The sequence below is a fragment of the Phoxinus phoxinus genome (assembly GCF_949152265.1).
Source record: "Phoxinus phoxinus genome assembly, chromosome: 3".
Classification (NCBI taxonomy): domain Eukaryota; kingdom Metazoa; phylum Chordata; class Actinopteri; order Cypriniformes; family Leuciscidae; genus Phoxinus; species Phoxinus phoxinus.
This window is the reverse complement of record NC_136878.1, coordinates 7,444,568-7,457,910: the sequence shown is the minus strand read 5'-3', so window position 1 is coordinate 7,457,910 and position 13,343 is coordinate 7,444,568. Positions and strand designations below refer to the sequence as shown.

At 39.4% G+C, this 13,343-nt stretch overlaps 1 protein-coding gene across 1 annotated transcript in view; it reads right to left on the bottom strand.

Annotated features, from left to right (window-relative positions):
- Nucleotides 1-1,600: 1,600 nt before the first annotated feature.
- scarf2 (scavenger receptor class F, member 2) overlaps nt 1,601-13,343 on the bottom strand; it is a 38,344-nt gene continuing 26,601 nt past the window's right edge. The window contains exons 10-11 of the mRNA XM_079608063.1: nt 6,014-6,163; nt 1,601-4,749 (exon numbers count right to left, since the gene is read on the bottom strand). Coding sequence (XP_079464189.1) covers nt 3,662-4,749; nt 6,014-6,163 — 1,238 coding nt within the window. The 3' untranslated portion in view covers nt 1,601-3,661. The remainder of the gene's footprint in view (nt 4,750-6,013; nt 6,164-13,343) is intronic.

Sequence of the window (13,343 nt, the reverse complement as noted above, 5' to 3'; positions counted from 1 at the left end):
GACTGATGACACCCAATCATAGAGCCGAGCGTGAGCCTCTGCGTCATCGTTTGTAAAGTCCTCCGCTTTGACCGTCTTCACTAAAACGCCCTCCGGAGATTCAAAACGCAAAACGGGGTCGGCAGCGTTTCTAAACTTCTCCGTTTTAGGTCTTCGTTTTTGCCGTTGTAGTCTGGACGAGAGGTGCAAACATAGCAAAAGGTCTCCGTTTCTAAGCGAAAACGCAGTAGTGTGGATGGGGCCTTATCATTGCAGCGTGCTTTCAGAAACCCTCCATCTTCCCCAGCTCCACCTGTATAACCTGCTACGGCTTATTCATGTGAGCTATATTGTACAGCAGTAAGATAAGTTATTAATTCTTATTTTTGAAATGTATTATTTCTCACTTTTAATGTAGTATTACATTCCTTTACTTTCTTGGAGAAAATGCTTGATGGTCTTCAGTTTATTTTAAGCAGAGTTTCACCTAATACTCACTTACTTTATGTCAGCAGTGGCATGACTTGGGAAATGTGCGCGCGTGTATGCGTGTCTGGATGCTTTGACATCTCTGGTTTCAATTACAGATCACATGATATTCCTCGTCTGTGTTGCCTTTTGCCCACGAAATCCTGGCTGCTTTCTTCAAGCACTCCTCTCTTCTCTCTTTTTTAAAAAAAAGATTGAGAAATAGAGTGCAAATACGCAGCGCATGATGCTTTAACTCCAGGGCCCCCGCGCACAGACTTCCAACTGTTCCTGTATGAAAGCGGCTGTTGTGCCAGTAGAGGAGCTCGCCAGTTCAGTCCTCTGGGCCCTTTAGAGTTTGATGAGCATATGACCACCGTTGCAACTGCTACCGCGACGAAAATACCTCCCCATGATCCCCTGCTCAGAGCACAGAGGCAGCCAGGAGTCAGCGGAAACCGTAAAATATCACTTACTGTATGAACGGGAAAATGGAGAGGAGAGAGAGAGGAACAAATGGAGAGTACAGTGTCATTTATAGACTAAATGAATCATCCTCACACTTGTAGTGCATTAGATCTTTATTATCTCTAAATGATCATTCTTTTATTTTATGGGCATTATATTGAACATTATTCATTGTTTTGTTGGCCACATAAAATACATAGGTCGAAATTGAATATCAAGATGATTGTAATGTGCTTTTTTTTTTTTAATGATTTGTCCAAGTTTCAGTTTCGGAAGCAGTGGGCCAGTTTAGCACCCGCTCGAAAATTAAAATAATACTGATAGTGCTGAGTTTGACTCATTGATTAACCCATTCATTTGAACTGTCAGACTCAGTGAATCAGTTCAAAACACTGACTCCGATATTTAGGATGACATGCTTTAAAATACTTTATATTTGTGCATATACATACAATTATTAAATGTAATTTCTTAATTATAATATATTATGTTCATTAAGTGGAAAACATGCTTTTTTAAACTCTATTTTACTTTAAAGGTATTGAATCTAATTGGCAAAAATGTTTTTTTTTTCCTGAATTAAATATTTTAAGGGAAAATACATAGAGAAATGAAGACTTTAGACATTAATTGTATTATGCAAGTCGCTATATCGATAGATCTGATGAAGAAAGAGACATTTGATATATGTACCCTTTCAATTCATGAGCTACAGGTTTGCTTTTATTTCAAATACGGTAACTGAACAACCACTTATCAACAACATAAAAAGGCAAAAAATCAGGACAAAATGAATGAACATAATGCACGTTACTGGTAATGCTCCGTGTTTAAAGGCTGAGCTTCAGTCAAAGCTTGCTCATACGCCAAAGTCAGAGTAGAAAACAACGAAATCTGTTATTCAAACGCCCATAAAATCATATACTGCAGTTGGAAATGTACTGGAATCGTGCAAAAACATGAAAAGTTGTTTTTTGTCATAGGTCCCACGTAAAGAAAGGCGGTACAAACAGAACATGGGGTAACATGCATAGATATCTCTCACTGACCTCTGCATCATGCAGTTTATCGTTCATAACAAACAATAACATCCACAGAGAAATGTGAAAAAGTTCTTTTGAGAGTAAAAGGAAAGATATTTAAACATTACAATCAAATGTACCTGATGCTTGCATAAAAAAAAAGAAGAAATAAAATGTAATCAAATTTGAAAACCAGTTCATTTGACACACACACACACACAAACACACAAATATAAAAAGCAAAGATATAAGTTGTATAAGCACAGCTTACAAATGAAGGTACAAATATTATTACAAAATATCTTAGCATGTAGAAAAATATACAAGGTACCATACAAGGGAATAGCAGTTACTGTACACCACAATCCAAAATCTGCTTTTTGTGAACCTGCTTACAAACTCAAAAATGCTGCAGGCCCAGATTGTTTTTTTTTTGTTCAAATATAACCATTACATTTTTCATGGACTCTTTTTGTTTTTGTATTCTGTTAGTGTCATCTTAAAAATATTTGCAAGTGCTATGGGGTGTTTCTGATTGTAAACTTTAAAAAATAAACACAGCTGTAGTCATGAGCCATTATAAAAAAAATGTTGATGCAATGAACTTCCTGCAACCGCATAGTCAAGACAAACTCTGAAGAATTCATAATTAAGGTAATACCCTTTAATCTGACTTGTAGGTTATACTGGCATCTTTCAGGCATTATGATTGTTTCTTTGGCAGGACAAATAATTATTTATAAATTAACATTTTTGCATAAACTTGCAGTCATGAAGATAAAAGCATGTGATTTTAGCAAGGCATAAAAAGCATTACTGATTTTTTACTGGAAAAAACAATAATTTAAGTGCTTATTTTTAATGCAAATATGATCAAAACTGATATTTATAAACCGGAAGTTTGGGAAAGACTCTCCATCGTACAAGATCCCAGAGGATTAGCATTTATTTGGTGGACTTTTAGGACTATAATAGTATATAGATGGTCTGAATGTCAGCTAAAATACAAAAAAAAGAAATTAATTGTATCTGTCATGAAAAAAATGCATTACCGATTGTCGGTACTTTACGGAAGAGGGGAAAACCGAGTGTTTAGATTCAGCAGTAAGGATAGATATCACTGTGGATTAGCAACTACGACTATTACGGACGTTTTTAGCTTAAAAAGCATGATGCTAGGTGAGAAATGATGAATGTGTATGTCCTAGAAACCAAGCAGACAATTTCCTTCATGACATCATTAACAAGGTATTGAATATACATATACTGTGTATGGCCTGAGTGAAAATGAATAATGGCATCATTCTTCCTGTACCTTTGAAGTACCTTTGGTTCATTCTTTACACCAATGAATACAGTGCTAAATACACATTTCAGACACAAACCTGCTTATCAGACAATTACGATAGCTTTGGCAAATTCAAAACAATGGACGTTGAGTAATGCATATGTAAAACTGAGAGCATACAAAAAGAGCTTATTACATTAAATTCATTTACTCTTCCTTTTTAATACTGTACACAAGCCACGACGTCGTTTTCCGATTCCAGGACTTCAAAGAGTTAATGAGAACCACAATCCTTCCAAATATTAAAACCTATAAGCAGCTCGTCCATTTAAAGAACAATCCATCCAATTCCTATATCATGTTTACCGAAAGTTACGAAAAACGGTACGTTTATGTTCTAAAAAAAAACAGACGCACCAATGTGATCAAAGCGGATCTATTTGACAGTCTGAGGTGGCATGATGGCCGTCTTTGGAGTGGTTTTGCCTTCCGTCTCCATTGTTCCCTCCTTTCCTTTCTTCCTTGGTGGTTTTTTGATGGGTGTTTTCTTTGGTGTGGCATCTCCTTCAACTCTGGTCCCATTAAGGCCTTGTTTTTCTGGGCTTTTAGGTTCAGGAGAAGAGTCTGAAATAGGAGCCACCATCTTCTGGAGGTTGCCGGAGGTGGGCAGAAGGGGCTTGTTGGTCCCAGTTGCAGAGCGCTTGGTCTTTTGAGGAGGGGTGGGTTTCTCTCGGTTGGCTTGAGGCGTTGAAACGCCGTTGGGTTTGACGCCCACCGTGAGCCCCTCGTTCCGATTGAGGCTTTGGGTCTTCTCCTTCAGCTGAGCCGCGAGCAGCGTGGCGGCCTCAGAGTTCATGTGCGGATGCATGATCTTTGGGCTCTTGGGCGGCTCTTTGTTGGTGTCGCTTGTTTTCTTGTCCGAGTGGAAGTTTCCAATCTTCTTCAGGGCATTCTGGAATGTTCCGTTGAGGTGCTCTATGGTATCTGAAGCTTTGTGAGATTTGCTTTTGCTTGGGGATTCGGGTCCATCTGCCTTCTTCCCGTCCTGATGCTTTTCTCTGTTCTTGCTCGACTTCTCCTTAAACCGCTGCTTCTCGTCAGCCTTTCCAGAACCTTCTAGATTGTTCTTCTTCTCTTTTTGTGGTGACGGAGTCTGGCTTTGCTCTGTTGGGTTGGTTGCAGATGTTCCGTGGATCCAGGACACCTTCGGTTTGGTGGACGGGTCTGGAGGACGAGGTTTCGTCTTCTCTTTCGTCTTCTCCGGTGAGGCCGTGTCCTCCTCCTCTTTGGAGTGTTTGGAAAGGCGTGCGATATGGGCGTAAACGGCTCCTATGGTTGACTCAGAACCACTGGTGGAGCCCTCGCTGTCTGAAGATTTCAGGAGAGGCTGCTCGCTTCCATCGCTAACGTACTGTTTTGTTGCTTCTCTTGTGTCTTTGAGGGACGTGTACTCTCCTGCGTCCTCATCATTGTGTTCTTGAGCAGCGCTAGAACTTTTCTTCTCACAGCTCTCGTTCATAGTCTCTGAAAAAGGTACATGTAAGAGGTAAGTGGTAGAGAAATATATTTCTATGACTGTAGTAATGTAAAATTACAAGAAAAACTGACTGGCCAGCTCCTGCGCAAATTATTGAACTGGAAGTTACAATTTTTAACATTAAAATACAAATTGTAATATACAATTAGATTCTAAAACTAAAATTGTATTTTTGTTCTATATTTCAGTCCAACATAAAATAATCCATTAATTTAAATACATTCTCTTTCTATTGGCTGTAAACTTAATATATAAAAATAATTGTTTTGGGCAATATTTGCCCTCATATTTTGAATTTCAAGGGTATTTGTCACTTTCGTTGCTGTGTTAGTTTAGTATTATTTATATACTATCATGGTATTTATTTATTTTTTATTACTTTTTTTATTTTTATATTTTCATTTTTTTATTATATAATTGTTACCTACTTGACTTTTTTTTTATTATTATTTCAATATTTCTGTTTAGCATTCTTTTTTCATTTCAGTTTTAGATTCAGTAATTTAAGTAGCCTACTTAAACACATTTTAGAAAAACACAAGTTTTTCTCATTCTCATTTACTTTTTTTTTTTTTTTTTTACGTTTACGTATTTCACATTTTATTTAACAAACTATTTTAAACACTGTTTTGTTGGCATTTCATCCCTAATTTCCTGGTGATTTCTGAACAGACACTATACAGTAAATAGTGTGCACTATTCAGTAAGTATTAAGCTAGTATTTAATTCTGATTCTAAATCAACTTTGACTATACTGAAATATATTTAAAAACAACTAACCAAGCAACTAACTATCTAAATAGCTAGCTAACTAACTAACGAACGAACTAACTAACTAACTAACGAGCACAGCTTATATTAAAAAATATATATATTTAGAATGAAATGAATACACCTAAAGATTATTATGCCTATGACCAGTTAGAAACACCAAAACGGCATATCACCATGGAACAATGCCTAGGTTTTTTTCCTTAAAATGCTTTTATATCAGTTTTCCAGCAATCTCCCACACCACGGTTTATGCAGAAAGTCCTGAGTCACATCCTGAAAGCTTTGCATCTGCTGACATGGCCATTTATATCGTTTGCTGTTTGTATTAACTCAACGCACGTGATATATGCACCCAGAGGCCAAGCGTTTACCACAAAATGGGGTCATTTAATAAAATTGTCAGGAGATTTCTTAACTCCCTCATCTGTTTTCCATGTTGCACAAACAGATGGCTTATCTGCGCTAGTTCCCGCTCACCTTCGTGGGGTATGCAGTAAACGGGCCCGTCTTCGCTCGTCTCGAAGGAAGAAAAGGACTCCTGGGAGGACCACGATGGAGAAGGCTGGTCCACTACGGAGGGCGGCTCGATGATGCTGTTGAAGGTGTTCTCAGGATCGTGGTGGGTGACTAAGGGTTTGGACAAGACGAAAACAAACATAGAGGTCAGGTCAAATCAGTGGAAGAATGCTCCCTGGGTTCCACAACACACAAAGGCTCTTTGACTACATACGTGATGATGTTAGGCTCTACAGTCTGCATTAGTGACCGACAAGGGCAAATAGTGGAGTGTGGATAATCTGCATGAAAGCCAGCATTGACAGCACATGACTGAAACACTACACTTCAAAGCATGCTAGTGGAATGATCTGCAAGCTACTGAAGACCTAAGAATTTACACTGGTGTTTTGGATTACGGTTAGGGTTAGCACTGCTATTTAGAGCTATTTTGGTGCTGGTGGACCAACATAGCCATGTTGTTTAGCAGCAAATAATGAAACATGATCTTACTGGTCAACCTGGTTTATGTAGTTTTAACTGGTTCTAACTTTTATGACCTTATTTTCTTGAAATGAAAGCACATTTCCCCCAAAATTATGAATATACATGCAAATATTTATTAAATATATACATGCATATATACACACTTCAGTACAAATAGTATGTCGTTTTAAATGTGTACTTTTTTATGTTTATCTTTTCAACAGATGTTTGTGTTGGATTCTTTTACCAACAGCTTGCATGGAACTGAAAATGCTGTCTAACTAATTGCAAAAGTTTGCAAATGTACAGTGGTAACTTTTTGCCCAGTTCTCCTGCATGTGACTGTGGTCCTAATGAAGGTCACGGTGGTTTTCAAGAGGCCGCTTCCTTCCGCCCACTTTTATGTGATGATGCATTCATGCTGACTTCGAAAAGATGGTCAGCTCGGGATTCCTGTGGCTTGCTGCTCACATCTCCTCTCAGCCAGGAGGAACTGGAGTAGATGCTAACCACATTCTCTTGGCCTGGTTACGCCTCTCTCACACTGCTCTTTTGGCTATTTGGCCGTGCAAGATCAGAAGATCTCTTTCAAGATCTCTTTCAAGTAAACATGCACTCATTTTCAAAATCAACTTCATTTACTTTTTATAGGCTACATGTTTTTTTTTTATATGCACTTTCTATACATAAGCATGATTTTTCTGTGTCTCTGAAACAACTTTCCTTTTCAGGTGACATCACCAAGCCCACTTATTTTGTAGCCCCTCCCCTCCAAAAATCTGGTATGTAACGGCCACTTTCCACAATCTAATCAACTCCTGATGGATAAAAACATGTTCATCCACATTTTCTCTTATTAAATGTCCAATTTCACTATGAAATACATCACTCCAACAACACGCATGCATCATGATGCTTTCGTAAACGCGTTTGTTGGAGATTAATATTTTAATAATAACGTTTTAATTTGTTACCAAATTGGCATCACTTCATAAAATTGAACTTATTAGTGTCAGGGTTCTGTCACTTCTGTCTACTTTATTTCTGTCTACTTTATTTCTTGGTTTTGTGACAGAGCCCTGACACTTCTGTTTTGTCTTGTCTGTGTGCCTTGTTTCATGTACTGTCATGTTTTGTTTTGTGCTGTGTAGCACGTTGCTTGTGTTTACACTAGCTGTGTGCTTTCATGTTGTCATGTTTTGTGTGAACACGTGGCTTATGAGTGTTCTCATTGGCTGCGTGTTCATGTCTCGTTTTGTGTGAGCACGTGGCTTGTGATTTGTTTTACTGGCCATGTGCTTGTGTTTTTTGTCATGTTTGGTGTGAGCACATGGCTTGTCATGTGTTTCCTTGTGCCATGCACTCTCCTGTCGATTGTCTAGCCCCTCCCTTATTGTTACTGGATTATTGGTTCATTTGCCCCACCTGTCCTCCCTTGTTACCTGCCTTGTTTGCTTCCTATTTATTCTCCTTGTGTTTTCAGTCCTGTGCTGGTTCGTCGTTGTATGTACACCGTGTGCTTCCCTGCTGTAAAGTCAAATGTATATCAGCAGCCATATCACCCTGTAGCCCAAGACCGGTTGCCCACTGAAGCTAAGCAGGGCTGAGCCTGGTTAGTACCTGGGTGGGAGACTCCTGGGAAATCCAGGTTGCTGCTGGTAGAGGTGTTAGTGAGGCCAGCAGGGGGCGCTCACCCTGTGGTCTGTGTGGGTCCTAACGCCCCAGTATAGTGACGGGGACACTATACTGCCAAAGAGCGCCGTCCTTCGGATGAGACGTTAAACCGAGGTCCTGACTCTCTGTGGTCATTAAAAATCCCAGGATGTCCTTCGAAAAAGAGTAGGGGTGTAACCCCGGCATCCTGGGCAAAATATGCCTAGTAGCCTCTGTCCATCATGGCCTCCTAATCATCCCCATACACTGATTGGCTTCATCACGGTCTCCTCTCCACCAGTAAGTTGGTGTGGTGGGCGTTCTGGCGTAATATGGCTGCCGTCGCATCATCCAGGTGGATGCTGCACATTGGTGGTGGTTGAGGAGATTCCCCCCTTCTATGTAAAGCGCTTTGAGGTCTCAGAAAAAGCGCTATATAAATGTAACAAATAATTATTATTATAAAAAAAAAAATATTACTTTTATTTAATGATTTATTATCATTAAAAACCCATTGTTCTGCACTTGAGTCCTCGCTCCTTTCACCACCCTAAACCCTGACAGAACCACTGGAGTCACAACGGTTACTTTAATTATGTCTTTACTACCTTTCTGAGGCTTGAAAGTGATAGTTGCATAGACTGTCAATGGAGGGACAGAAAACTCTCAGATTTCATTAAAAAGATCTTGATTTGTGTTGGAACAACACGAGAGTATTTAATGACATCATTTTTATTGTTGGGTGAATTAACCCTTTAAGGCCGTGACACACCGAGCCGAAGTCAAAGACATAGCGGCAACAAAACCAGCGGCCGACTGTTGTCCCCTCGCATCGGGCGTCTGGGCCAAAAAGCTGTGCTTGAACGCACCAAAAGGACTAGAGGCGACTGTCAACTATCACGTGCGTTCTGCACCTGCGTGTAACTGTCTATATCAACAGTCTATATTCGTCATTCAAAAAGAGAAACCAAAACTAGAACTGCCGATACGAGCCATGAATAAAGCAGTCCTTGCTTATCATTTTGAATATCAATCATGCTGATCACTTTCTTTTTTTCAGACGGCTCATGCTATGAACATATTAATTTTGTGTGTTTCAGAGCCCTTTTTTACTCCAACTAAAGCTGGTAATGACAGATTTAAGACAAAAGGGACAAAAAAAGAATAAAAATGTTTATTCCCTCATCTCCTCTGGACCCACATTCTGTTTCTCACCATAATTTACATTTAGGAAAAACACATTTTGGAACGCTCAGGAAATATGGCATAAAATTAGAACAGCCTTCCGTCTGTGCCGTCGTGACTTTGTTCGCTTTCATCACTTTAGCTTTTATTCTCGTGTACTGACTTGAACAGCCAATCAGAGTTCTCTCTCTCACCAACAAACCCTGATGCCGATTCAACATGCTGACGGCCAACCATCAGCTTAGTGTCACAGCCTTTACATGTAAAACTACCAGCAACAACAAGCAGTTTAGTTTCAACACTCCCCCTTAAAGTGAATAACACTCGAAAACTGGAAAAAAGTGAACTTTCATGTTGAGTTTTAGCATATGCGCTTCACTCAGAAACACTCAAGCTTTAGCAATCGGCTTGGTTTATTCTAACATTCTCCCAGTGTGGAAAAAAAAAAGCTTTGAAAGTAAATTTGCAAAAATAAACATTTCAACAGCACATAGCAGTAAAAACCACAGATCTATAAAACGGCATTTTTGGAGTTTTGCCTTCAATGAAACAATTTACATTCCATACTTTATCCTTTTTCCAAGCAGCTGTAGATGCTGGAAGAAGTTTCCCGCAATGTCAAAGGAATACCTCCTCTCTGTTCACTGCTGTTCATGTCACCAGCATTCTCATCATGCAGATTCACGACTCCCCGGTGGGATTCGCCGCACCATGAAACGGCATGACATGTATGATGGAGATGCATGCAAACAGACATAGTGCTGTTATAAGCCATTCACTGACATCGGACAACTGCTGTCTTGTCAGACAGAGACTTAGACCGGTCTGGCAGCCCAGCCTCTGCTATATGGGCCTTGAACAAAAGTACATTACTGGAACATCCCAGCTGCATTAGTCCCCACAGCTGCGGAGAGTACTCTGGTGTAGGGCAACAGGTGGCCTGTCTCTCTGACGCCTCTCCAGAAACATGTTTATAGACTTGGACTAAGAGACATTTAGATCAAGAGCTTGCAAGGAACATTGTTCAATGCTCGCCTCATTCTTAATGCGTTTCGTTGTCTGTAGTTAAATATCTGAGAACATGGAAATAAATTAGGATTAAGTTTAAGGAATTTGCGTGTCACCTCAAATCCAAAAGGAAAAATAACTATTATATAACTGTTAAAAAAAATCTGCATTGACATTATTTTCATGAAATTTAAGCAACCCCCCTCCCAATATGTAATGCATCCAGATATTTAACCTTTTTTTTTTGTAATTCTCATTATTGTCAATAGCTATGTTTCCCTCCAAAGTTGCAAATTTAACTTATGCGCAAAATTGGAATACTACCAATTTCGGCATTTCCATTCGTTGTGCTCAAGAGAACAAAATCGTCACTTTCTGGGAATTGGTTCAAAATATCTGTAACAAAAATGGAAGCCACTGTGACACTTTTTCCCCCACATCATAAATGACTTGTGTCTCAGATCATGCAGACGAAATGCTTTAAACGCTGTCATGTTATCTTGCGTTCGGATGCCTTATGTTTGGGAACGCAATCATGTGAGACGCTTCTGGGAGGGGATTAAAAAAAAAATCATTTTGATGACAGACTTTGGCTCAGGCATTTCAGAATGTCCAAACCAACATTTGAGATGCTGTGTGATGAAAGTGATCAGCTGGTTAGTCCAGTTATCCAATCACATCCACTGATGCAAAGTGAGTTTTTTTTTTTTTTTTGCGCATCGAGGGATATATTCAGTAAATGTGTTTCCATCGTAGTTTATGGACATGTCTTATCGGACAAAAAATGTATCCGCCTCAATTTAAGATGTTTTTTTATGCGCAATTAGAGAATTTATGCATATCTTGTCTTTCCATCCAGCTTTTTATTTGTGCAATATCTCAAAATGCACATTAAATAAATAGGTGGGTGGAAACAAAGATAATGGTGATATATTGATCAGATAGATAAAACTCTACAGCGTACAGTGTACCATAATACTTAAAGTCAGGGGTGCACAACTGTTTTTGGTCTGGTTGTCAAGGAAGCACCTGGAGATGATGCTTGGTACTCACACTTTACGCGGCACACTTTGCTTTGTTCACTGTAGAAATAGGTTAATCTTTTGTTAAAGCTGTATTTTTCTTATTTTATTAACATTAATGATACAGACGACAGCAGGAATATTAGGCTGCTGTCACTTTAAGACAGAATGCATGGACTGAATATACTGTCACACAACCGGTTTCTTTCTGGCATCATTTTGTGTGTATGTGTCAGTTCAAGTGCAAGTAAACGTGAAAGAGGAATCAATTCGTAGTTTGAGAGCAATCTGAAACTCTCTCTCTCTCTCTCTCTCTCTCTGTGCGCATGTGCGAGCGTTTGTGAGCAGAGTGAGTGGTGCGGTGAGTGTGTGGTCTTTTTTGTGCCCGCTGTGGCTTTAAAAGATATTTTCCCCCCCTTTTTTTCTATGTTTTTGTTTGTTTGTTTTTTTGTTGTTTGTTGTGAAATTAACAGAGAAGCTTAACTGAGCGCCTAAACCCAGTCTTCGTACTGGGAGGCATGGCGACTCAGGGAGCTAATGTTCTCGATTCACTCACGCGGCGCCACGGTGTGAAGGTGGTAGCGGTGGGGAGCGTGGAAGAGTGTAGTGTAGCGGTTGGTGATGTAGTGGGTCATGAATGTGTGTTGGCGGCGTCCAAAATGAACAACTCAATTGTACTGTTCTTGAGTACAGTAGAGAAAGCGAATGAAGTCGTTGGAAAGGGAATAAACATACGTGGTTTATTTACCCCAGTCCTACCTCTTTCCACCCCCGCAAAAAAAGTCACCATTTCAAATGTACCCCCCTTTATTAAGGATGAGATGTTGGCGAAAGAATTGTCACGCTTTGGCAAAATGATTGCTCCCATAAAAAAGATCGCTATAGGATGTAAATCGGGGTTAGTGAAACATGTAGTCTCGTTCAGGCGTTTCACGTATATGATTCTGAACGGAAATAGAACTGATCTTGACGTAAATTTTAAATTTAAAGTGGATGATTTTGATTACACTGTCTTTGTAACTACAGACACGATGAGGTGTTTTGGTTGTGGAAAGTCTGGTCATTTGATCCGCGGGTGCCCGGAAAACAGCGCTCATCACGGCGCGCAGAATGATGGTGCGAAAGATAACGTTAACGCTGAGCAAAGTGAAGACGGAGAAGTCGCCAGTACTTCCAATGCGCCGAATTCCAGTGTGCCAAAAATAGTGTCTGTGGAAAAAAATATTGAATCTGATCTAACTAGACAAAGCGTTGAATTTGATGAAAGAAACGCAAAAAAATCCGAAATTGTAACCTGTGTGAGTGTTGAAAGAAACAGTGTTGATGGTGGACAAACTGGTAACACACAAACGAGGTTAGTTCAGTCTTCTGGTACTGAGCTACAAGTGGAGAGTGTAATTCAGAGTGAGGACACATTAATGGATATGGATCAGGTGGTTTTTAAAGCACCTCTGAAGAGGAAAAATAAAGACACAACCATGGTTTTGAAACAGGCTAGAAAGAACCAAGAAGAGAATAAAGTGGACAATGAAACCAGTGAGAGCGAGTGCTCTGATTCCAGTGCCTCCGTTTGTTCTCAATCCAGTTGGTCATGTTTTGATTATGGAGTGGATGAGATCAAAAAATTCTTGAAAGTGACCAAAAATATGAGAGGAGTGCAAATTGATGAATATTTTCCAGATCTCGGAAGACTTTTGGAAAATATTAAGTGTTTAATGAGCGAAGGAAGATTTACAGATAAAGAAGTTTATCGCTTAAAAAAAATTGTCACAAAGATTCAACTCCAATTGAATAATGATGTTGAAATGGTTTAGTTTTTATGTCCTTATTGGATGTTTTGCTCTCTGTGCTGTAGTTTCTTTTTCATTTTTATTTATGAGTGAAATTCGCATTGCTTCTTTGAATGTGAATGGGGCTAGAGACTGCAGAAAGAGAGCTCAGATATATGAAGTAGTGAA